Genomic DNA, 25,677 nt, shown 5'->3' on the forward strand with positions numbered 1-25,677 from the left:
GGGTGAGAGGCGTTGCTCCAGGCTGCCTGCCGGCGGTGCGTCCTGGGGTGGGGGGCCCCCCGGGGGCGGCAGGAGTTAGTAGGTTTAGAAGAGCTGGCGCGGGGGAGGCCCGCTTACCCCGTTGCTCTGTGTGGACTGTACCGACTGCTCGCTGGCCGACGAGCAGGTGCTCATGCGGTCCGAGTCCTTGGGGGCATCCTTGGGGGCGGTGGCGGGGCGGGGCGCGGGCCTCGGTGGCGGAGGGGGCTCGCCGTCCCCCGGGAAGGTGAAGGAGCCCGGCCGGCTGGCGGGGGAGGCGGGAAGGCTGCTCCAGAAAGAGCCCCCTTTCTGTAGTGGGGGGCTGCCAGGGGGCTGGGGGTCCTTGTCGAGGCCCGGGGGGCCCAGGCTGGCCCGGGGGCCGCGACTGTCCTCTGGGGCGCCCCCTTTGCGTGGACTGTCCGTGGTGGTGGTGGCGGCGGCGGCGGCGGCGGTGGTCGCGGGCGCCTTCTCTCCGCTGTTGGGGTGCCCGCTGCAGGGAGGGGGCGGGGGGCCCCCGGGGGTGGACGTACCTGACATCTTGTCTGCCTCTGCCTGGCTGGGGGCCGCCACAGAGGAGACCAGGACGGGGGAGTGGTGTCGCACGGGCTGGGGGATCCGGGAGGGTCTGCTCCGGCTCGAGCCGGGGGGCCCGGCGCCCCCTCCTCCTCCTCCGCCGCCGTGGCTACTGCTGCCCCCCACGCCTCCGGGGAACCCCCCGCCGCCGCCGCCCCCGCTGTGGTTCCGCTGGTACTCAATAGGCGAGGTCAAGGCTGCAAGACACCACACACAGACGGTGCTCAGCCTGGAGCCCCCAAACCAAGGAGGAAGCAGATGCACAGGAATAAAGGCCCCGCTGGGCACCTACAAACCCTCGGAGCCGGGCAGGACGGCCCCAGCCCTGGAAACTCACCCTGGCTCACTCCTCCAGGCCCCCTCCACCCCAAAGCGACAGCCACCTGCAGAGGCGGGGAGACAGCTCAGTTTGGGGAGAGCGCCAGCCTTACCATGCACGGGGTCCTGGGTTCCAGCCCCAGCACCACTGGGGAGCTCCAGGGAGGTGGCGCTGTGATTTCTCTTCTCACCACTCTCTTTCAAAAAAAAATAATAAAAAAATAAAATAAAAATAGAAAAATGGGGCCTGGGAGGTCACTCAGTGGAGTCTTGGAAGCAGGAGACAGACCCTGAGTTCTTCTCCTGGTGCCTCGAGATCAAAATATCATATTAAAAAAAAACAAAACCAAACCACACTTGTCCCATAACACTTTGAACATGCCCACCGCTGAGCACAGCTGTACCAGGCCTGACCTCGAGGAGCCATGGAAAGTGCTCAGAGGAGACCCTTGGCCACCAGAGCTTTTCAGACAAGCGACAGTTACAGGATTCACGCCTGCACAGTCGGCCTTACCAGACACACCAAAGGGGCTTCCTTCCACAAAAGGGACATACTGAGCCCTCTTTCTGTCCATCTCTCTCTTTCTCGCAGGAGGAAAAGACAGAAAGAATGGATACTATTCAGCTATTAAAAATGGTGAATTCACCTTCTTCAGCCCATCTTGGATGGAGCCTGAAGGTATCATGTGAAGTGAGGTAAGTCAGAAACGAAAGGGTGAATGTGGGATGATCTCCTTCACAGACAGAAGTCGAAAAACAATGTCAGGTTAAGCACACGTGGTGCAAAGCACAAAGACTGGCGTTAAGGATCCCGGTTCAAGCCCCCGGCTCCTCACCTGCAGGGGAGTCGCTTCACAGGCAGTGAAGCAGGTCTGCAGGTGTCTGTCTTTCTCTTCCCCTCTCTGTCTTCCCCTCCTCTCTCCATTTCTCTCTGTCCTATCCAACAATGAATATATCAATGACAACAACAATAATAACTACAACAATAAAACAACAAGGGCAACAAAAGGGAATAAGTAAATAAATAAATAGAAAAAAGAAAAACAATGTCAGAAAGGAAAACACTAGGCAGAACCTGGACCGGCGTTAAAGGACTCTGGGGCTGGGGGGAGAGTTCAGGCCCTTGATGGCAGAGGAGGACCTGGTGGGGGTTGTATTGTCACGTGAACATGCTATGCATGTACAAAGTATTACTGTGTTTTACCATTGACCGTAAGCAGTTAATCTCCCAATAAAGAAATTAAAGAAAGAAGGGAAGAAAGCAAAGGGTCAAGCAAAGTCAAATGAAGGCAAGTGTTGGGGTTTTAAACGTAAACAGAACGGGGTGGGTGGTGGAGGGAGGTGCGAGGGGAGGGGGCGGCGGGCGGGGTCCAGGGACTTGGGCGGATGGGCAGTGGTGCTGGATGGTGAGGTGTGGTCACAGGTGTCAGACAGCTGGGGAACTGTGGTTCTGAAACACCCACCGAGGCTGCCTCGGACACGACCAGTGAGGATTATTTACGTGAGCAGATGAGAAACGAGCAGGATTTAAGAACCTGCAGCCTGGGGGACGGATCGTAGTTAGCAGGAGGGTGAACTCCAATGTCCCCTTCATGGTCAACCTCATTTTTATTTATTATTATTACTTTTAAATTTTTTATATTTATTCCCTTTTGTTGCCTTTGTTTCACTGTTGTTAGTTATTGTTGTTATTGATGTTGTTATTGGATAGGACAGAGAGAAATGGAGAGAGGAGGGTAAGACAGAGAGGGGGGAGAGAAAGACAGATACCTGCAGACCTGCTTTACCGCCTGGGAGGCGACTCCCCTGCAGGTGGGGAACCGGGGGCTCGAACTGGGATCCTTACGCTGGTCCTTGCACTTTGCCCCACCTATTATTATGACTTTATCCTTTGTTGCCTCCAGGGTTATCGCTGGGGCTTGGTACCACAGGACAAACCCACCGCTCCCAGAGGCCATTTTCCTTTCCCTCCACTTTTTTTTTTTTCTTTCTATTTGACAAAACAGAAAAACTGAGAGAAGGGGAAACAGGAAGGGAGAGAGTCACCTGCAGCACTGTTTTATTTATGAAGTGTGCCCCCTGCAGCTGGGGAGTGAAGGCTTGAACTGGGGTATGCTCCACCCAGCCCTGCCACCGCCTGGCCCCCTCAACCTCGTCTTTTGCAAAATCTTTTCGCTGTTTGTTGGCTGAGGCTTTCAGTGACGAGCCCGTAGGCCAGAGGATCGTCATACAGTTTGGAGGCATCTGCCAGAACCTCAAGGCCTGTAGGTGGGAAGGACCACCAAACACCAGCTCCCTCCATTGTGGTGTGTGTGTGGGGGAGGGGTTGCAGGGTGGGGGAAGGGCTGAGGACCAGGGTGCATGCCGGGAGAGAACAGAGAGTGGTCATGCCTGGCGTCCCATGGGATTAGGTCCGGCAATCTGCCGGTGTCCTGGGGACACCCTGGGACTAACTTGGGGACATCCCCTAGCGGTCCCCAGGTGCTAGCTACTTCCCTGAGCAGCCAGGGCCTGCTCTAAACCAGGGCATAGTGGGGCCACCGCCTGGGACAGACACGAGGGAGAGGGAGGAGGGGCTCCACCGAGAGCTCGGTGGGTCCAGAAACGTCTCCAGACCTCCACACCAGGAACTGGGCTTTGTCTGCAGAAAAAAACCCAGGAAAGGTGCCTGATGGGCTTAGGGAGAGACTGTCAGGAGCTGCACAGTGGCTGCACCTCTGGGAAACACAGTGGTCTGTCGTGGCCCCTTCCTGCCCAGCTTGAGGCAGGGACCCAGACACCAGCCGATGGACTAGTGTGTGGGAGCAGCTCGGGCTGCCCGGCGGCTGGGGAAGGTGTCCAGGCCACTTCCAGGAAGAGGGTGGGAGGCGAACCAATGCCCATGGCTGCCTGAGTCAACACTGCTTTTTGAGTCTTGCTCAGAATGACAGGCTTAAGGGGCCTGACTCTCCTCCAGGCCGCAGGAGAGAGACCTTTTGCTGCTTGTGCAAGAATCTCCCCCTGGCCACACGTGTGAGCTCATTCTAACGGTGAGAGGTGGTGGTGGTGGTGGTGGTGGTGGTGGTGGGGATATTCCACGAGCAGGGGCCAGGCGGTGGTGCGCCCAGCAAAGCACTCAATGACCCGGGCCCACCTCCCAACCTGAGCAATGAAGCAGGGCTGCAGGGCTGCAGGTGTCTCTCTTTAGGCCCATGAGAGGAAGTCAGTGTTTTTTTTTTTTTTTGCCAGCAGGGTTAAGGCTGGGACTTGGTGCTGGCACCTTGCCCTCCTCCCCACATATGTGTGTGTGTGTATGTGTGTGTGTGATAAAAAGGATGAAGAAATCAGCTCAGGAGCAGGGGAGTTGCAAGTATGGGAGGGTCCAGCCCTGCTGACTCACCCACAAACCCCCCCTCACCCCATCCCCCCAAAAAAAATCGCCCAGAAGAGCCGTTCTCTGCAAAGCAAAGTGGGTCAGGCCACTCTCTGGAGATGTTTCTGGAAGGTGGCTTTTCAGCCTTTCACTCCGGGGACCCTTCCCCGTGACGACCAGCCAGGCCAGGGAGGCGGGGAGGGAAGGGGTGGAGCAGGCCTTGTGCAGAGGGCCCCTCGAACCCGGGGCCCAGGTGCGGGAGGCAGTGTTACCGTTTAAGAAGTTGCGCTGGTTCTCCAGGATCTGGTTGATCTCATGGACCCAGGCCTGGCGGGCCCCGGGGCTGGCCGAGTGCAGGACGAAGGTCTCCACAGTGTCCCCCACCCTGGACGTCAGCGCAAACTTGCAGGGGTCATTTTCCACGTTCTCCTCCAGACAAAGGCAGCTCACCTGCAGGGATGGACCAATGAGGGGACGGACAGACGGAGGGGGGGCATGGTCAAGACAGGCCAGGGGTTTGATTACCTGTGGGAGTGGGGAAGGGAGGCCCTGTGTCCCCACATAGCCCTCAAGGTGCCACTCCCTCCTGACCTCCTGGCTCCAAGACTCACAGGGATCTCGTTCAACCACCCAAACAAGGTGGTGTGTGTGTGTGTGTGTGTGTGTGTGTGTGTGTGTGTGTGTTTATTGGGGGAATTAATGGTTTACAGTTGACTAAAATACAGTAGTTGGTACATGACTTAACATTTCACAATCGGGCAGCCCCCCTGGTCTGCTCCATTGCTGATGCTGTGGTCTATTTACATAGTCATTGTTTTGCCTGAGACCCGCCCTGCCTGCAGGGTGCTGGTTAATCCCACTGGTTAGAACCTTCCCAACAGCTGCTATGGAAGCTTTCTACCTTCCCGCTCTTTTCTCCACCCCCTCTCCTAGCCATTTCCTTTTCCCACTTGCCACTTTGGGTTAAAGATATATAAAGGCCTTGTCTCTGATCAACAAAGGCATTGCGTTCCCACTCGGCCATGAGTTCCTGGTTCCTCTCCCACGTCGCTGAGTAAGCAGCAGCCCAGGTTGGCTCTGGTCGAGTTCTCTCCAACCCAGAGAGCACGTGCCCGGGAAGAAACACCCGCAACGCTAGCACGGCAACCCCCCACCTAGGTCCTCCTCTGCCATCATGCACCAGGACCCAAACACCCTTCCCCACCCTGCCAAAGAGTCCTTTTCTCTTTTTAATTCTTTTTACTATATTTAATTTATTGAATACAGCCATCCAGAAATTGAGAGGGAAGGGGAAGACAGGGAGAGAGACTGACACCTGCAACACGGTTTCACCACTTGTGAAACTTTTCCCCTGCAAATGGGGACAGGGGTCTTGTACCTGGGTCCTTGCGCACTGAAACGTGTGTGCTCAACCAGGTGCGCAACCACTGAAACGTGTGTGCTCAACCAGGTGCGCAACCACCTGGCCTCACCCCCGAGTCCTTTACTTTGGTGTAATATAGCAAAACTCGGTCTAGTTCTGCTTTGTTTTCCCCTTCTGTTCTTATTTCTCAGCTTCTGTCCATGAGTGAGATCAGTCCATATTCAATAGATGAGTGGCTGAGTAGGCTGTGGTCTATATACACAGTGAAAATACTCCGCTGATCTCACTTCACATGATTCCTTCAAGTTCCAACCACATGAGGTGAAGAAGGTGAATTCACCATATTTAATAATTGAGTAATATTTAATTGTGTCTATATACCACATCTTTCTCCGCCACTCATCTGTTGATGGGCACCTGGTCCAACAGGTGTCTTTCAGATCTTGGCTATTACAAATTGTGTACACAGATCTTTTTGGGTGGGTGTGTTATATATATGCATTTCTTAACATTTTATTTATTTTATTTTAATGAGAGAAAGAGCTACAGAGCTACAGAGAGACCACAGCCCTCAGAACCTCAGGCCTGACAGTCTTTTGTGTCATTATGCTGTCTCCCCAGTCCTGAGGAGTGCGCATTTTTAAATTTAATGTCATTGATTGATTTATTTTTCATCCCATGGTTAGGATTCACAGTAGCTCACAGTAGCACACTTGCCCTCACCGTGCTTTATGCCATTTTATGATATCTAATATAATAGTAATAATCACAGTATCTTAAATACTGACAGGACCAAATGATTCTGACATATCTGCTTTAAGATTGTAGGGAACTTAGTATTTATTTTGTAAAGTTATTTTTAGAAATGCTCAAGACAACTTCAAGCCCAGTGGTAGAATTCAGTTAACAAATTTGAAACACTCAGTGCTTAGACCAAAAGAAAATTTACTCAGAACTGAAACCTAGGCAGTTTAAGAACTTGACTTGTTTCCTTTTTATAAATAAAAATATTAAAAAAAAGAACTTGAAATTCTCCATCTATTTTTTTCCCCAAATTAATAGAGGCACCAGTTGGTGGTGCACCTGGCTAAGCGCACACATTACAGTACACAAGGACCCAGGTTCAAATCCTGGTCCCCACCACAGGGGGAAACCTCAGGAGAGGTGAAGGTATCTCTCTGGCTTTCTCCCTCTCTATCCCCTCTCTCAATTTCTCTTCATCTCCAACCAAAATATAGTTACAAAGCTTAAAACATGAAGTGGAGTCGGGCAGTAGCGCAGCAGATTAAGCGCACGTGGTGTTAAGCGCAAGGGCCAGTCTAAGGATCTCGATTCGAGCCCCCGGTTCCCCACCTGCAGGGGAGTCACTTCACAGGAAGTGAAGAAGCAGGTCTGCAGGTGTCTGTCTTTCTCTCCCCCTCTCTGTCTTCCCCTCCTCTCTCCATTTCTCTCTGTCCTATCCAACAACGACATCAATAACAACAACAATAGTAACTATAACAACAATAAAAAAAGAAACAAGGGCAACAAAAGGGAAAATAAATAAATATAAAAAATTTTTAAAAAAATGAAGTGGAAAAAAAGGTTATCATTCATTAAAGAAAATACTCTCTCCTTTTTTCTTTTTTAATATTTATTTATTCTCTTTTGTTGCCCTTGTTGTTTTATTGTAGTTATTGATGTCATCCTTGTTGGATAGGACAGAGAGAAATGGAGAGAGGAGGGGAAGACAGAGAGGGGGAGAGAAAGACAGACACCTGCAGACCTGCTTCACCGCCTGTGAAGCGACTCCCCTGCAGGTGGGGAGCCGGGGGCTTGAACCAGGATACCTGCGCCGGTCCTTGTGCTTTGCGCCACCTGCGCATAACCCGCTGTGCTACCACCCGGCTCCCTTCTCTCCTTTTTTCTAACCTAGTTCTGCTCAGCTCTGACCTATGGGGGTGTAGGGATTGAACATGAGACCCTGAAGCCTCAGGAATTGGAATCTGTTCATATAACCATTATGCAGTCTTCCCAACCCTGCATATATTCATTTATTTTTAATTGCCACTGAGTTTATCACTTGGGCTCAGTGCCTGCATGACTCCACCTTTATCCTTTTTACAGTAGGAATGGGGAACCTTTTTTTTTTCCCCCTAGGGCCACTTAGATATTCATAATTCCATTCAAGGACCACAGAACGTGGATTGGGTTTGGTGTACTGCACCAAAGCAAAGGATGTTGGGGAGGGAGGGCAGGGAGTGGGGGGTAGGGTTCTGTGGGGTCCTGGTGTAGGGTGGTGTAGAAGGACCTAGGCTGGAGGTGGGAGTGTTTTGTAGACACTTACCATGGAGAGATGAGAAATCGTATCTGTGTGTCAACAACTATACTTGTAAACCACTAACCCGTCAATACAGTGGTTAGCAGTTTTAAAAAATCAGGGTCAGGGAGACGGCATGATGGTTATGTAAAGAGACTTTCCTGCCTGAGGCTCTGAAGTCCCACATTCAATCCTCCGCACCACCATCAGCCAGAGCTGAGCACTGCTCTGGTAAGGATAGATAAAAAATAATTCAGCACCTTTTTTTTTTTTTTTTTTTTGCCTCCAGGGCTATCGCTGGGGCTTGGTGCCTATACTAGGTATCCACTGTTCCTGGAGGCCATTTTCCCCATTTTGTTGCCCTTGTTATTGCTGTTGGGTAGGACAGAGAGAAATCAAGAGAGGAGGGAAAGACAGAGGGGCAGAGAAAGAGAGACACCTGCAGACCTGCTTCGCCGCTTGTTGCACTGTTCCGCCACTCCTGCAGCTGCTCCCTAGTCCCGGGGTGGGGGTGGGGGGACTGAACCTGGGTCCGCACGCAATGGGACACCCACATCCTCCACCCAGGGAATGCCCTTAAGGTGTCCCGTCACCCTCACCCCTGTGGAACCCAGACAGCAGAGGGTTAGGCATGAGGGCAGGCTCGGGAGACAAACTAGAACGTTCTATGAATGACAGAGGATGGGGTGCGCCTCCAGTGGGAAGGAAGCAGAGTGGAGTGACAGGACAGGAGGCAGTCCCTGCCACCCACACTACCTTGATGCTGTTCTTGAAGAGGAAGCCGGGCGTGGAGAAGCCCTTCTTCTTGTCAAGCGGCTCGCTGAAGATGACCATCTGCTCAAACAGGAAGACCCGGCGCTCACGGCAGCGCGGCAGGAGGCCGGCGTCCTGCTCCGTCACCAGGAATGTGTCCTGCAGGAGAAGCTTGCCCTGCGCCACGATCTTGCCCTGCGCGGGGGCGGGGAGACAGGACACTGAGCGACACAACAGGGGAGCCCCTGCCAGAGCACCCCTCCACACACACCCCTGCCACCCAGTCTGTCTGTCTCCAGTTTATTTTCCCTGTTGTGGCCATGGCTGAGGAGACTCTGGGCTGACTTTTCATTTTATTTAAAAAATATTTTCATTGTGTGTGTGTGTGTGTGGGGGGCACTAATGGTTTGCAGTCAGAAGTAAATACAATTGTTGGCATGTGTGTAAAATTCCTCAGTTTTCTGCAAAACACTCTCACCTCCTAGGTCCTTCCCTCATCACAGAGTCCTTTACTTTGGTGCAATACACCAAGCCCACTCTAAGTTCTGCTTTGTGTTTTCCCCCTTCTGTTCTGATTTCTCCACTTCTGCCCATGAGTGAGATCATCCCATCTTCATCCTTCTCTTTCTGGCTGATCTGACTTCACAGGATTCCTTCAAGCTCCATCCAAGATGAGGTGAAGAAGGTGAAGTCACCATTCTTAACAGCTGAGTAGTATTCTATTGTGGATATAGACCACAACTTGCTCAGCCACTCATCTGTTGTTGGACACCTGGGTTGCTTCTAGGTTTTGGCTATTACACATTGTGCTGCTGTGAGCATAGGTCTACACATGAATCGTTTTGGATGGGTGTGTTTGGTTCCTTAGGATCTATCCCAGAAGAATTTCAGGGATCCATTTCTAGCCTTCTGAGAGTTCTCCAGGTGGGTCTCCACAGGGGCTGGACCCATGTATATTCCCACCAGCAGTGCAGGAGGGATCCTTTCGGGCTAACTTTTTCAGACAGAAAGGAAGATGGGGAAACCACCACACTGAGCTTCCTCCAGTACTGTGGGACTCTCGTGTGCTGTGTCATTGCTGGAGCCCAGCGAGCTGACTTGCCCCTCCCCCCCCCCACACATTTAGAGAGCTTAAATAATTTCTCTCTCTCTCTCTTCTCCAAATCACTGGAGCAAGTGCAGGTTTACAGAAGACGGCTTAAACTTAAAAAAAAAATCTAGATGTTTTCGGTGGGGAGAAGAGAGACACTAAGGTACTGCTCCACCACCCATGGAGCTTCCCCCAGTGCTGTGCTTGGTACTCCCACATGGCGCCTATGCCAAATAAAGCCTGTGCTTTGTCCACTGTGAGCCACAATCTGGTTTTCTGGATTTTGGGTTTTTTTCCTTGCCACCAGTGTTCTTGCTGGGGCTGGGTTCCAGCACTGCAAATCCACCCCCCACCAGTGGCCATTAAGATTTATTTATTTATTTATTTATTTATTGGACAGAGGGGTATGGAAGATAGTAAGGAAGAGAGACAGAGAGACCCCTGTAGCCCTGCTCTACCACCTGAGAAGCTTCCCCCTGCAGATGACCGGGGCTTGAACCCGAGTCCTTGTGCATGGTAATGCGTGTGCTCAACTGGTGAGCCACTGCCTAGCCTACACGCCCTGTGTTCTTAGATGCTTTTTTTGCAGCCATCCAGGGGGCTTGTGTGGAACCACAGGACCAGAATTCTCTTTCTTCCTTTTTATTACCAGAGCACTGATCCACTCTGGCTTCTAGTGGACCTGGGGATCGAGTCTGGGACCCTTGTTCCTCAGGCACGAGGAGGGTCTTTCTGCAGAACCACTGTGCCACCTGCCCAGTCAGGACCAGAAGTCTGAACCCAAGCACAGTTGGGGAGAAAAACCAAAGCTTCTCCTGGTCACAGGGACAGGGGAGCTGGCAGCCTGGCTTTGGGTCTCTCAGGACAGGACAGAACAAGGGTGCCTCCAACAGAGGTTCCCAGAAGGGCCTGGGCGGTGGTATAATGGGTGGGTGCCAGACCAGAGCTCTGGTCCTTCCTCTCTCTCTCTTTCTCTCTGCCCTCCCTCTCTCTCCTGTCAATAAATAAATACAACTTAAAAAGGAAAAACACAAAGGGGGCTGGGCGGTAGGTAGCACAGTGGGTTAAGCACACGTGGCACGAAGCGCAGGAAATGGCGTAAGGATCCTGGTTCAAGCCTCCGGCTCCCCACCTGCAGGGGAGTCCCTTCACGGGCGGTGAAGCAGGTCTGTGGGTGTCTGTCTTTCTCTCCCCCTCTGTCTTCCCCCTTCTCTCCATTTCTCTCTGTCCTATCCAGCAACAACATCAATAACTACTATAGTAGTAATAACCACAACAACGATTAAAAAAAAAAACACATTATAAAGTAGGGCAAGGAATACTACTCTGCAATTAAAAGTGCAACTAATCAAAACAATAAATATAAAACTCAAAAATGGGGTGGGACAGAATGGGTGTTGCCGGAGGTGATCACGCTGATTGAGGTAAGAGGAGAGAGACACCCATGGCCCCACCCTACATGCAAGGAGGTGACCCCAACAAACCTACTTGCAAAAAAAAAAAAAAAAAGATTAGCAGCTGAGCTGTCTCTTACGGTCTATGTACGGTGTTAGATGGAATGTGTGTGTGCTGGGGGGACGCAGGCCTTTGGCGGTGGGGGCAGGAAGACACACACATCCCTAGGTACGAACTCCCACCCCTAAAGGCTTGTGATCTGGAGACCACCATTAAACCATGATGCAAAGAAACCACTGGGCTGGAGTCACAGGAGAGAGAGAGAGAGAGAGAGAGAGAGAGGAGGGAGAGCAGGGGGGTGGCTAGGGGGAGAGAGGGAAAGGGGGGAAGAAGATGGGGAGAGGAAGGAAGAAGGTAGAGGGGAAAAGGGGAAAAGAGAGGAAGAGAAGGAGAAGGAGATGGGGAGAGGGAGGAATAGAGGGAAAGGGGAAGAGGGAGATATGTGGGGGAGGAGAGGAAGAGGGAAAAAGAGAGGAAGAAAGAGGGAGACAAGAGAGAGGAGGAGAGGGAGAGAGGGATCGATGGAGAGGAAAGGAGAAGAGGGGAAGACAGTAGAGTGAGAGGAGAAAGAGTGGGGGGAGCGGGAGAGAGAAGACACAGCTGCAGCGGGTGGGGTGGGGCAGCAGGGTTCGAGGGGAAGATGGGACGTTAGTTACGTCAAAGCCTTGCAGACGGCCCACGTTCATCATGTCGTTGCAGCGCTTGGGAACGACGCACATCACCTCCACGGCTCTCTGTGCGGGGGGAGGAGGCGCGAGCTCCGGGGGGTGCACGGCCCAGGGCACACCCAGCCTGCCCCGGGGGGCACAGAGACCCCCACCTCCCCTCTCTCCCAGGACACACCCCCCCCCTCAGACCCGGGGACCTGGGGACCCAGGGTGGGGGACCATGTACCTCCAATTCCGAGGTGTCCAGACTGGCTTTCTTGGAATACTTAAGGAAATCCTGCAGGGAAACCAGAGTCATCTCTCCGCAGTAGGCCTCGGGGGGGGGGGGGGGGGGGACTGAGTTTTTCTTAGAGACTTTTCAAAAGATACTTTTAATTTTTAAAAATATTTATTTATTCCCTTTTGTTGCCCTTATGTTTTATTGTTGTAGTTGTTATTTTTGTCGTCATTGTTGGATAAGACAGAGAGAAGTTGAGAGAAGAGGGGGAGAGAAAGACAGACACCTGCAGACCTGCTTCACTGCTCATAAAACGACTCCCCTGCAGGTGGGGAGCTGGGGGCTCCAAACGGGATCCTCACGCTGGTCCTTGTGCTTTGCGCCACGTGCGCTTAACCCACTGCATACCGCCCGACTCCCAAAGATATTTTTATTTTATTTGATAGGACAGAGAGAAATTGGGGGGCAGGATGGGAGACAGAGAGAAAGACACCTGCAGACCTGCTTCACCACTTGTGAAACATCCCCCCTGCAGTGGGGGAGCAGGGGCTCGAACCCGGGTCCTTGTGCACTCAACCGTGTGCTTTAGATTTTCTGCTCAGGGGAATCTCTGTGCATTTTAACCACGGTCGCTTTCTCTTTGTCACCACTGGAGCTTCACCATTCCAAGCTTGTTTTTTTTTTTAATCTTTAGACAGAGACAGGAGAGAGAGGGCAAGAAGCCACAGCTCTAAGGCCTCTTCCTGTGCAGTGGGGGCCAGGCTCGAACCCGGGTCATGTGTGTGACAGAACAGACACACCATCCAGGACATTGGTCTCACCAGCCAGCTCTAAGTGCGCTATTTCACCTCCACCCTCTCTCACTTGTCCTTTTTTTTTTTTTTTTTAAATTTCATTTATTTTGGATATAGAGAGAAATCAAAAGGGAAGGGGGAGCTAGAGAGACACTCATAGGCCCTGCTTCACTGCTTGTGAAGCTTCCCCTCTGTAGGTGGGGACAGGGGGCTTGAACCCGGATCCTCGTGCATGGGGATGTGTGTGCTCAACCAGGTGTGCCACCACCCGGCCTTCAGTCTCTTGAATGAAACCCCGCACAGGTGAGGCCTGGGCTGCCCCCACCCCCGCCCCCCAACACACACACACACACACACACACACACACACACACACACACACACACACACACGGTAAATGATGGCAGAAGGTGTAAACAAGGTGGATCTGAAACAGTCCCCAACACTCAGTCACACGGAAGCGGGGACAGAGCACCGCACAGCAACGGGCACACAGGTGGCTTAGAAGGGACCGGAGCTCATCCGATTCAGAACTGGAGGTGAGCAGATCAGCAGTGAGAGGGGAGACATTTTCTCCAAGGGATCTGATAATCAGAAGTAACCAGACTGGGGGCCGGGAGGTGGTGCACCCAGCTGGGTGTGCGTATTGTGCGTGAGGGCCCAGGTTCAAGCCCCCAGCTCCCATTTGGCTTCAGGAATAGTGAGGCAAGGCTGCAGGCGTGTCTCTCTTTCTCCCTGTTTTCTCCTCCCCCTCTTGATATCTATCTCTACCCAATAAATAAAATAAAAAGAAGTAACTAGACTGATATAAACACACACACACACACACACACACACACACGGCCCCCTCCCTGCCTAGCCCTCCCCTGGCACCCCCACCCAGCCTCGGCCTCTCCCCGGTCTCCTGGCCCAGCAGTGCCCACCCCCACACAGGCCCCGGTCACTGTCACCTTCAGCAGCAGCTGGTACTTCATGATCCTCTGGACAGGCTTGATCAACAGGTCGGTGAGCTGGAGCCGGTGGCCGAGGCGCTGCTTCAGGTCCTGGGTGGGGAAGAAGAAATGAGGTCACAGCAGGTGCTGCCTGTGGTCACAGCCGAGGGACAGGGCCTGGGGCCTCTCACCCGTGGTGTGGGTGCCCTGTCGTTCAGTCCCAGCCCCGTGTCGTGCTCAGGGTGGTGGTGGAGTCGGGGGGGGGGGGGCGCTTTCCCCACTGTCTGTGAAGTTCAATGGGAAGCCGTCAGTCTGAGGACTCCTTCGGCCTCCGCCAAACCAGGCTGCGCTAGGAATGAGGCTCAGTCTGGCCGAGCTTCTGAGCTCCTTCAGAGGCCTTGCCACTGTTTTCCTGCTTACAGATCTTTTTCTTTTCCTTTTCCTTTTTAAACACGTATTTATTTACTTACTATATGGCAGAGAGAAATTGAGGGGTGAGGGGAGATACAGGAGGAAAGGGACAGAGAGACACCTGCAGCCCTGCTTCACTGCTCCTGAAGCTTCCCCCCTGCGGGTGGGGGGACCAGGGGCTTGAACCTGGGTCCTTGTGCACTGTAATGTGTGTGCTTAATGAAATGAGCCACCACCTGCCCCATCTGTTCCTTCTAATTATTTTAATGAGGGACAGAGACAGAGACAGACAGAAAAACACAGAGAGAAATACCAGAGCCCTGCTCAACTCTGGCTTACGGTGGTGCTGAAGACTGAACCCAGGACTTCCAAGCTCTAAGCATTAAAGTCCTTCAAGTATTTTATTTATTTATTTAATTTTGTATCCAGGGTTATTGTTGGGGCTCAGTGCCTGCACCATGAATCCACTGCTCTGGAGGCCATTTTTTTCCCTTTTGTTGCCCTTGTTGTTGTAGCCTTGTCGTGGTTATTAGTGTTGTTGATGTTGTTCGTTGTTGGATAGGACAGAGAAAAATGGAGAGAGTAGGGGAAGACAGAGAGGGGGAGAGAAAGACAGATGCCTGCAGACCTACTTCACTGCCTGTGAAGCGACTCCCCTGAAGGTGGGGAGCTGGGGGCTGGAACCGGGATCCTTAGGCTGGTCCTTGCACTTTGCTCCACCCGCACTTAACCTGCTGTACTACCGCCCAACCCCTATGACTATGCTGCCTCCCTATGACCCTTCACTTCTAACCTGGCCAAGGGCACAAGCAGAGGTAGGCAGAGCAGCTGCACTGTCAAGCCTCTGAACTGCCAAGCTCGCTTGACTCTGCAAGCAGACAGACAAGACAGACACCTATGTGGACCGACCACTTCCTTGTACACACGAGGCCCAGTCTCCTGAAGGCCCAGGACATGACAAGAGTCTCAATTCGCACCTCTCGGCTTCCCCAGGACAAACTGAACGCTGTGGCTGCCCTGAGTCCCTTGGGCAGAGAAAACTCGGCTTCTTTTCCAAAACGGGCAGAGGAGATGAAGGGCCGCATCGAGGCTGCCTTTTTCCGTTTCTTACCTCGAAAAAGGTGTCGATGTACTCAGAGACGATGTGCTCCGACTTGGGCTTATTCTGACAGTACACGATGTACATGTGCAGCCTTCTCTCCTGGGGAAGCAAAGGCGGAGTGACAGTTAACAACAGGCCAAGTTCAAGTCCCGCGTCTGCGCGAATACACACGCACGCCTCAGCACGTGAACTTCGACTTGCTCTCGGTTTCGGCTGATGCTGAGGGCAGGGTTCATTCATTCATGTCTTTTAATGAGAGAGGTACAGAGAGAAACAAGCTTATATGTATCATTTCCTCCATGGTAAGAGCACAAACATTATTAGAATTTTATCTTGTTGGTTCTTAAAGAATAGTATTTATTTTATTTGAATGAGAGAGTGATACAGAGAGAAAGAGAGACACCAGAGCCCTGCTCAACACTGGTGATGGTGGTGCTCGGGATTGAAGCTGGGCCCACAGAGCAGGAGAATCTTTTGCAGACCATTAATCCTATCTCCAAAACCTGATGCCATGGCTCTTAATAAAGTCTCTTCGTATTTTTATTAATTTTAATTTTATTTATTTATTTTTTTGCCTATAGGGTTATCGCTGGAGCTCAGTGCCTGCACCACGAATCCACTGCTCCTGGAGGCTACTTTTCCCCCCCTTTTGTTGCTCTGGTTTTACTGTTGTGGTTATTATTATTGCTGTGGTTATTGATGTCACTGTTGTTGGATAGGATAGAGAGAAACGGAGAGAGGAGGGGAAGACAGAGATGGGGAGAGAAAGACACCTGCAGACCTGCTTCACCGCTTGTGAGGTGATCCCCCTGCAGTGGGAAGCCGGGGGCTTGAACCGGGATCCTTACGCTGGTCTTTGTGCTTTGTGCCATGTGTACTTAAACTGCTGCCCTACCACCCGACCCCCTTTTACTTGATTTTTATTGCCTCCAGGGTTACTGCTGGGGCCCAGTGCTGGCACTACAAACCTAGTGTTCCTGGAAGCCGTTACAAACCCACAAACCTCTTTCTTTTCCTTCCTATTTTATTGGATAGGACAGAGAGAAACTGAGAGGAGAGGAGGAGATTTATAGAAAGATAGACACTTATAGTTCTGCTTTACCGCTCCTGAAGCTTCCTCCTCAAAAAAAAGCTCATTTTATTATCATTATTATTGGATAGAGACAGAGAAAAATTGGGAGGGGAAGACAGAGATAGACAGAGAGACACCTACAGACCTGCTTCATGGCTCATGAAGCTTCCTCCCTGCAGGTGGGGAGTGGAGGCTTGAACCCAGATCCTTAGGAATTGTAATGCACGCGCTCTTTGTGGCGTGCCACTACCCTGGAGAGTTGTGTTCCAGGGGGCAGGGCTGAGGGGGCGGGGGGGGGGGGCATGTCAGATCATATGGTAGCCGATGGCTCCAAGAAGTGACATGAGCCTGCAGTTCTCAGATGCGACACTGGGGGTAGCCTAGTGCCACAGCGCATGTGAGACTTGAAATGCAGGAACGGAGAATTCTGCAAACCTGGACAGGCCATGGTGGATCTGGGGAAACTTAAAGAAAAGACTTTTCTAAAGATGTGGGTGACAATGTCTGCCAAGCCCATCTCAGGTCTGGTGGGTGGGGGTGGGGGTGTGGGGGAGGCTTTTCTGTGTGGAGCTGGGGAGGGGGGCTCTCTGGACCTCATTGAGGAGGTCTGGATGTCCACGTGGTGACAGGGTCCCCACTTGCAAAGGTCTGGGAAGCTTCTCAGAGGTCTGTTCCTTGCCCTGCATCTGGCCGTGGGAAGGTGGATTTTTTCAGTTTACCCAGAGAGTCACAGCACAACAGAAACAGGTAGGACAGGCGGGGAAGACTGTCATTTTAAACTTACTATTATTTGCATTTTTAATTGCCACCATGGTTATCACTGGGGCTTGGCGTCTGTATGTTAAATCCTTCTCCTTCCTTCTTCACACCCACCCCACCCCCCACTTTTCTCTTGATAGGACAGAGACATTGAGAGGAGAAGGGGAGAAAGGGAGTGAAAGAGAGACACTCGAAGCTGATGGAGAGCAGGCGCTCAGACCTGTGTCCATGTGCGTGGCGAGCGTGCACTCAGCCACGGAGCCACTGTCCAGCCCCCACTCGCCCATCAGAGACGCGTAAAGGTGCCGAGACTCTCTTCACTCTCGTTTGCTATGTCGGTCTGTTTTTGGCAACTATAGTGAGGATCCCCGAAGCCACTTTGAGGGCCCCACGTGCACAGGAAGGCCATTTCCACCAAATGCCAGAGTGTGTAGGAGGGTCCCAAGTCGCCTGTGCTCCAGGCGTGGCTCACGGGTCCTTAGGATTACCTGAGCTACTGTCGGTTCAAGAGCTGGTGACTGTTTCAGTCACGATCTGCTGCTACGTACACACCAGAGAGAGAGAGGGAGAGAGGAAGAGAGAGAGGGAGGGGGAGGGAGAGAGAGAGGGAAGGAGAGAGGGAGGGAGAGAGAGGGAAAGAGGAAGGGAGAGGGAGAGAGGGAAGGAGAGAGAGGGAGGGAGAGGCAGGGAGAGGGAGGGAGAGAGGGAGACAGAGAAGGAGGGAGAGAGGGAGGGAGACAAAGAAGGAGAGAGGGAGGGAGTGAGAGAGGGAGGGAGAGGGAGGGAAGGAGAGAGAGGACAGCCAGAGCATCACTCCAGCAGATGCGGTGCTGGAACTCGAACCCACAGCCTCAGGCAGGCAAGTCCTACACTCCACCTGCCAAGCTGCTTCCCTGGCTGCAAAGGACGGATGGGTGAGGCCGCTGACCACTCAACGTGGTAGCACTCCAACAGCACCGGGGCGCATACGTACATGCTTCACAAACAGGGGGCCCAGCTTTTCCGGATCTTCAAGGCACTTCTCCAACTCGCCTAAAAAAAAGCTGAGAGGAGAAGGGAGGGGCGGTATCAGCAGCCCTGCCGACCTGGCCTCCGTGCCAGAGTTTGTGTTCCACCACGAGTCTCTCTGGATGGGGGCGGAATGTATTCTAACAGGCATGGTGCAGGCACAGGGACCCATATGCACAACAGGAAGCAAAAGAGTGAGACAGGCAGGCACACACACACACACACACACACACACACACACACACACACACACACACGGGACGCAGACGAGGCAGGGCCGGGGACGGTGCCCATCTTGGGCTGGAAAGGGAGCTCCCCAGGGAGGCCTTGTGCCTTCCCGGAGTGCAGCCTGGGTTAGAGCCCAGGCTCCATATGGTTGGGGGGTGGGGGGAGACTACAGCACTGGAGGAAGCTCCCGGGATGTGGTCAATCTTCTGTCTGTCTGAGTGAATGAACAAGTGACCTGACCTGGAGCACTGGAACCGTCCACTTGTGAGTGAGGCCTTGACCGCCCCCCTCGCTCCCCCAAGATAATCAAACCGACAGGAAAACAGAGAGAGCGGCTTCAAGACCAAGCAGCCCTCCCAATGGAGGCCTGTGTTCATCCCGGAGGTGGCTGGGAGATGCTTGAGAAGGGACACACAAGTGACCCAGGGAGGGAGGGGACGGTGAGGAAGGGGGTTTGGGGAAGCCCCAGCAGCCACAGGGGTGCCCGGGCTCCCGGCCACCCGCCCTGAGTTGGGGGGTGGGGGTGGTGGGGTCTCAGATGGAGCCACAAGGAGGCGGGAGAGGGACCATCCCCAGGGGCCGGGAGGCCGCCGCCCACAGCCTGGCAGTGAGACACCTACTCCCTGTGCCAGTCGTAGATCTGGTGGATGTTGCCAAACACAATCTTGTCCTTGCCCTTCATGTCGTCGGGGACGCCGTCCTCTTTCATCAGCGCCATGTAGCCCTGCAACGAGCTGCGTCAGCGCCCTCATTCCCCCCCACCCCCCGACTGGCAGGGGTAGGTTAACGTCAGGACGATCCGACCCGTGGCTGAACACCACCACTCAGCGGCCGGCAATCGATGGGCCTCTTCCTCAGAACAGGCCAGAACCAGCAGCTACTGACTACTAACTTTTAATGTATCATGAGTTAGTATTATTGTTTCATTATTATTTAATTATATATATTTTATAAAATATAATTGAAATTTAATTGTATTTTATTATATTTATCTCCGACCCCCCACCAGGTTTATGGCTGTGGCTCCGTGTCTACTCAATTCTACTGTTCTTGGTGGACTGGCTTTTGCTTTCCTTGTTTGTAGTCAGGGAGTGACAGGAGATGGAGAAATAGAGAGAGGGAGAGAGAGAGAGAGAGAAGAGATAGCACAGCACTACTGCAGCACTCGTGAAGCTTCCCTCTGTGGTGTCCGGGGGCTTGAACTAGGGTCCTGGTGCATGGCACTGTGTGTGCCCTAGCTTGTGAGCTAGTTCCTGGCCCCCCATGTAACCCCTGCCTAAAGGCCCCAGATCTGATCACGCCACAATGCGCCACGTGCACGAGAGGCTTTACAACCTGGACAGAGGGGCCGGGTGGTGGCACACCGGGCTGAGCACACCCAGCACCTCTGGCAAGGAACGGGCTTTGAACACCTGCTCCCCACCTGCAGAGGACGCTGCAGAGGGACGCTTCAGGAGCGGCGAGGCAGGTATCCAGGGCCCTCATCCCTTCTCTCCCTTTCAATCTCCCCCTTCCCTCTCAATTTCTCTGTCCTGTCCAATGAAGTAGAAAAAAAAATGCCGCTGGGAACGGTGGATTCATAGTACAAGTGAGCCCCAGCGATAACTCTGGAGGCAAAGGAGAAAGGGAGGAAGACAGGCAGGCAGGCCTGAAGACAGAGCCTTCAGATAGCTCACCTGGGAGGGTGCCTGCTTTGCATGTGGATGACCCAGGTTCAAATCCCCAGTACACACCACATGGGAGCTGCTAGGTGCTATGGTGTCTCTCTTCTCTCTTTCTTTCATACACACACACACACAGTTTTCCTAGAACCGTGAAGCCCTGGTGGCAATAATGAAAGAACGTGGACTGAGAGACGATTTCTCAACAGTTGGTATAATGGTACTTGGCTGGGGGACTGGCTATAGACAGTTCACCTGTAGGGCACCCGTCTAGCCGTTCTCAGAACCTTGATTTGAGGCCCTCGCACACCATGGGGGAGCACTACGCTGCCAGGGGAAGCTCTGGAGCTGAGCTGTTTCTCTTCCTCTGCTTGCCTCTTTCAACCTGAAAAAAAGTCAGCCCAGAGCAGTACATGTGTATGGTGCGTGCGCGAGTGTGTGTGTGTGTGTGTGTGTGTGTGTGTGTGTGTGTGTGTGTGTAATACAAAGCAAGAAAACAGAATCGCTTTGCTGACTGTTGTAGAAAGGTTGTTAGAGACACCTGTGTTGAAAGCTTCTGAGAGGGTATGGAGAGTCTCCAGCGACTCCTGGGCTCCCTACAGGCCGTCACGTCTCTGGAAAAGCCTACCTCAACCACGCAGCCAAGGTCCCGCACGTAGTCACGCTCTGTCTCCACTAGTTCTTGTAGAACGTAGCTGGGGAGAGAGAGAGAGAGAGACAGGGAAGGAGGTAAGAGGGAGGGAGAGATCAGCGCTTATGAGCCACACGCTGGCTGTCTCTGCTAGACGCATCCTCCTACACTCCTCTCAGGTCCTGGCACACTCATACCTGCACACCTGGCCTCCAGGCTCTCTCTGTCCCAAGTCACCCGTGTGTCTGTCTGTGTCTGCATGTCTGTGTCCCTGAGAGCTCACACTGGGGGTGCATTCACACCACCAGCCTGGGGGCTCCATGCACGGCGGCTAGAAATGCAGCCGTGACTGGGTCGTGACGACAGGGCACGGAGGCACGCTTCGGACCACCATGACTTCCTTCTGAATAAAGAAGCCATTTTCAGCTTCAGCAGGCAAACGAGAAAGAGAGTGAACACCTGTGTTTTGTCCCCCCTCCCCTGGACACACGCACCGTGGGACCACGTGTCCACCCCAAGGCAGCCTGACTCTGCTCCTGCTTCAAAGGCAGGTTTAGACCTTTTCTCATCTTTTCAGAAATCTCTCTCTTGTTCTCTCTCAACCCTGAGCAGTTTTATTGGAACAGAGGAGGATGACCACTGAGGCGTGTGGCGAGAGATTCGAGTTCTTTGGGGACGGTCTCCAATTTCCGGTTTCTATTGTTTTTGTCCTTCACAGCTACAGAGATGACGGAAGGCACGGAGGTTCCACACGGCTCTGTTCACAGGTGGACTCGACAAGAGAGAAGGGGACCATGGAGCCCGAGCCGAGTCATAGGGACAGAGGAGGGGCTGCTAGCGGCTGGTGGGCTGGGGGAGGCACCGAGAGGCCCAAAGGTGAAATGAGTAAGACGTGGGGTCGTCTGTGTCAGCATGGGGGTGACACTCACTGACTCTTTCGAGGATGCCCAGACACGGCCAAGTGAGCAAGACCCAACAGCCGCTGCCTGGTCAGGGAGCTTCCTGTGGGCCAGCACTTGGCAATGCAGACAGGCGTCAGCGTGCTGACCAATCACCCTCCCTCCACACCAAGGAGACACAAAGTCCGGCAGCCGAGACGGCTCAGTGGGTAGAGCGTACGCTTTCCGTGTGGCAGGCCCTGGGTTTGATGTCTGGTATCACGCACGCAAGGACACCAAAGGCAAACCGGATAGAGCTCCATGGGTGGTGGAGTTGTGCTTTGGCCTGTCTCGCTCCTGCTCCCGTAGAAATGCAAACATGTAGGGGGGCCGGGCGGTGGAGCACCCAGTCAGCGCACACGTTACCGTGCACAAGGACCTGGGTTCGAGCCCCCGCTCCCCACCTGCAGGGTGCTTCATGAGTGGTGAAGCAGGGCTGCAGGTGTCTCTCTCCCCCTGTATCTTCCTTCTCCCCTCTTAAACTGTCCCTGTTCTATCAAATAAAAATAGAAAGGAAAAGAAAAAGTGTGTGTGTGTGTGAGTGTGTGAATGGCCCCTGGGAGGCGTAGACTTATAGTGACGGCACTGAGCCCCCAGCAATAAGCCTAGAGGCAATGAAAAACAATAAGTAAGGGGCCGGGTGGTGGCGCACCTGGCTGAGCGCACAGGCTACAGTGTGCAGGGACCCAGGTTCGAACCCCTGGTCCCCACCTGCAAGAGGAAAGCTTCACAAGTGGTGAAGCAGGGCTGCAGGTGTCTGTCTCTCTCCCTCTCTATCACCCCCTTCCCTCTCAATTTCTGACTGTCTCTATCCAACAAATAAATAAAAGATAAAAAAAAATTAAGAAAAAGAAAAAAGAAAGAAAAACAATGAGTAAATGGCACACCTGGTTAAGCGCACATATTACCAAGCACAGGACCCAGGTTTGAGCCCCTGCTCCCACTGCAGGGGGGGGCTTCATGAGTAGTGAAGCATTTCTACAGATGTTTCTCTTTCTCTCTCCTTCTCCTCTCAATTTCACTCTGTCCTATCCAATAAAATAGAAAAGAAAAAAAAAAGGGAAAAATGGCCACCAGGAGCAGTGGACCCACAGTGGCAGCACTGCGCCCCAGCAATAACACCACAACGATACAAAATAAAAATCAGTCTGGGCCATTCACAACGGCGCAAATATGGGAGCCACCTAAGCACCTCTCAGATACACAACTAGGTAAAGAAGCCTGGGGAGTGTATATTCAAAGGAACACTACCCTGTCATGAAAAAGATGGCAGTGTGCCTTCCGGGACGAGAAGGGTGCAAGTGGAGGTGACGGTGCTGAGTGAAACAGGTAAGGGGTCGAGGGTCTTGGTGCCTGCCACCCCGAACACCCGCCCCGCCCCAGGCCTTACTGCCGTCTCTTGAGGGAGCTGGACTTCCTCTCCTCCATCTCGTCCATGGGCGACGAGGAGGACAGCAGTGAGTTGTCGGAGGGGTTGAAGGAGGGGCTGCTGCTGTCGGCCTGGTCCACCAGCAGGGAGCTGGGGCGGTCCTCCAGGGCCTGAGAGAGACCACAGCGCCATCAGTCCGTCTGTCTGTCGGGCAGTCCCATCCTCCACCCCCAAAGACAGAAATGACACGTGGGGCCCAATGGCACAGAGGGTGCAGCAGAACTGAGCAGAGGGGCCGTGCTAAAGGATGAGGAGATGAGGGGGCCAGGCCTCGGTTGAGCACACACGTTACCTTGCTCAAGGACCCAGGTTCAAGCCCCCCACTACCCACCCGCAGAAGGGGAGCTTCACGAGTGGTGGAACAGGTCTGTAGGTTTCTCTCCTTCTCTCTCTCTCTTAGTTTTTTGATTCCTACTAGTGATTCAGTAGTGACTATAACATAATAGGGGTCTAATTCCACACCACTCCCACCACCAAAGCTGTGTCTCCCCCACAACGCTGACCACCATAGTTCTCCCAAGGTCACAGGGATGGGTTGACTATATATGTACCTTTTCTGTTTTCAAGTTCGTATGTTTCAATTCTTTCAATTCCACTTATGAGTGAAATCCTCCCATAATTGTCCTTCCTTTTATCCTCTTCCCTCTCAGATAAAAGAAACAGTGCCTGACTTCCTCAGCTGTTCAGAATCTCGTCCCTCTCAGGGATGGTGCATAAACAAAGGTTCCTGGTCACAGAAGTTCCGGGTCTCGGTCGAAACGGGATTCAAAGCCCCTCTGGTCATCTTCCCCTAGCATTTCCCCTCTCTGGGAGTATGGATCCCATTCTTTCTGGGGGGCAGAAGGTGGGAGTTCTGGCTTCTGTACCTGCGTCTCTGGTGGACATGGATATTGGCAGGTTGGTCCATACCCCCAGCCTATCTTCATCTTTCCCTAATGGGGCAGGGCTCTGGAGAGGGGAGGTTCTGGGACACACTTATGTCTCCCTCCCTCCCTCTCTACCTCACCCTCACCTCTCAGTTTCTCTTTGTTCCTATCCAATAAGTAAACAAGTAATGAAAGAAATACCGTCCAGTACAGGCCAGACACCCGATTTACTATGCCAGATGGGCTCATGAAAGACAGACATCTGCAGACCTGCTTCACCGCCTGTGAAGCGACTCCCCTATAGGTGGGGAGCCAGGGGCTCGAACTGGGACCCTTACGCCGGTTGTTGCACTTTGCGCCACGTGCGCTTGACCCGCTGTGCGACCGCCCGACCCCCTGCTTTGTGTTTTCTAATTCACTGATTTCTGCATTTGTCTCAGAACTCTCCCTGTGTTTCTGCTGCTGCTCTCTCTTCTTAATTTTACTTATTTGTTATCGGACAGAGACAGAAAGAAACTGAGAGGAAGAGATAGAGAGGGAGAGACAGAGACACCTGCAGCCCTACTTCACCACTTGTGAAGTTTCCCACCTACAGGTGGGGACCGGGGCTTGAACCTAGGTCCTTGCGTACTGCGGTGTGTGTGCTTAACCAGCTGCGCCACCGCCCGGCCCCTCCACTGCTTTCTCGCTTTGAGCTGGGGGACTCTCTCACTGGCTTCCATCGCTTCTTGGGTCTCCCTTGATACTCAGATCGACAAAGTGTGGGGGGGGGAAGCCCAAGGTGCATGCACCATGGTCACTGTGGGCTGCCACCGCCTTGCCGGCCACACTGGGGACACGCAGTGACATTTCAGCAGTGGGCTGGATCCTGGGGCCAGGGGGAGACTCCCCTCCTCCCCCCCCCCCCCCCCCCCCGGCTAAGGATTCTAGCTCGCACGCCTCCTATTTCCTTTTTTCTTCTAGACTGAGCGTCACCTGTGGCTCTGCGTGTCCTGCCCTCCTGAGATCTGGGAGTACCTTCGTCTTGGGCCCCCGCCCAGATGGTCCCCCAAACTTGGGCCCTCCCTGTCCGGGGAGCCTCACCATCTTGCTCTTGACCAGCTCCTCGATGGCACTGACGAGCTCTGCGGCGCTGGGCGTCTCGGAGCTGGTGGGGCGCACAAGCAGCCGAGAGGAAGCCTGGGGAGGTGGGGGTTCAGAGGAGGCAGGGAATTACTCCGTTAGTCGCCGTGCTGGCAATGGTGGAGCCTTCTGCAAAGTCCAGCTTGGTTTTTTTTTTTTTTTTAAAGTAATTCCAGACAGAAAGATCACGCGTTTGTCTCCGTTTGCATTTATTTCAAGCCATCCTTTCAATTTCTTTCCCGCCCCCCTTTCTTTCTTTTTAAAAATCGACAGTATTTGGACATTAAATCTTCCAGAAAGCCTGTCTGGCGCAGGGACGGGAGGGAGGGAGGTGGTGGTGGGGTGTCTGGCTTCAATCCGTAGTTGTGTTACCTCCTAAAGTGTCTCAGAGAGGTGGGGGCGTGGGTGTGGGCTCCTAACCATGACCTTCTCGGCCACTGGCTGGGCGCCTGGGAAAAAGGATCCAGGATCAATGGGAGGACAGACGGCTTAAGGTTAGAAGGAGGGTGGTGACTCCTCTTCTGAGGGCAGGAGGCAAAGGTTGTAAAGAAGACTCCTTGGTACTGGGTGGGGAGTGCAGGGGGGGAAGGTTTGTTAAAATTCCAGAAAGAGAAGGTGG

At 53.2% G+C, this 25,677-nt stretch overlaps 1 protein-coding gene across 1 annotated transcript in view; it reads right to left on the minus strand.

The window, feature by feature from the left end:
• Positions 1-25,677, minus strand: part of TRIO (trio Rho guanine nucleotide exchange factor) — a 232,244-nt gene that overhangs the window by 16,628 nt on the left and 189,939 nt on the right. The window contains exons 38-49 of the mRNA XM_060191927.1: positions 25,020-25,115; positions 23,032-23,180; positions 20,701-20,767; positions 19,032-19,135; positions 18,149-18,218; positions 15,354-15,443; positions 13,850-13,942; positions 12,116-12,166; positions 11,878-11,955; positions 8,680-8,871; positions 4,534-4,711; positions 118-788 (exon numbers count right to left, since the gene is read on the minus strand). Of these exons, the coding sequence (XP_060047910.1) occupies positions 118-788; positions 4,534-4,711; positions 8,680-8,871; positions 11,878-11,955; positions 12,116-12,166; positions 13,850-13,942; positions 15,354-15,443; positions 18,149-18,218; positions 19,032-19,135; positions 20,701-20,767; positions 23,032-23,180; positions 25,020-25,115 (1,839 nt within the window). The remainder of the gene's footprint in view (positions 1-117; positions 789-4,533; positions 4,712-8,679; positions 8,872-11,877; positions 11,956-12,115; positions 12,167-13,849; positions 13,943-15,353; positions 15,444-18,148; positions 18,219-19,031; positions 19,136-20,700; positions 20,768-23,031; positions 23,181-25,019; positions 25,116-25,677) is intronic.

Source organism: Erinaceus europaeus, chromosome 5 (assembly GCF_950295315.1).
Source record: "Erinaceus europaeus chromosome 5, mEriEur2.1, whole genome shotgun sequence".
Taxonomy (NCBI): domain Eukaryota; kingdom Metazoa; phylum Chordata; class Mammalia; order Eulipotyphla; family Erinaceidae; genus Erinaceus; species Erinaceus europaeus.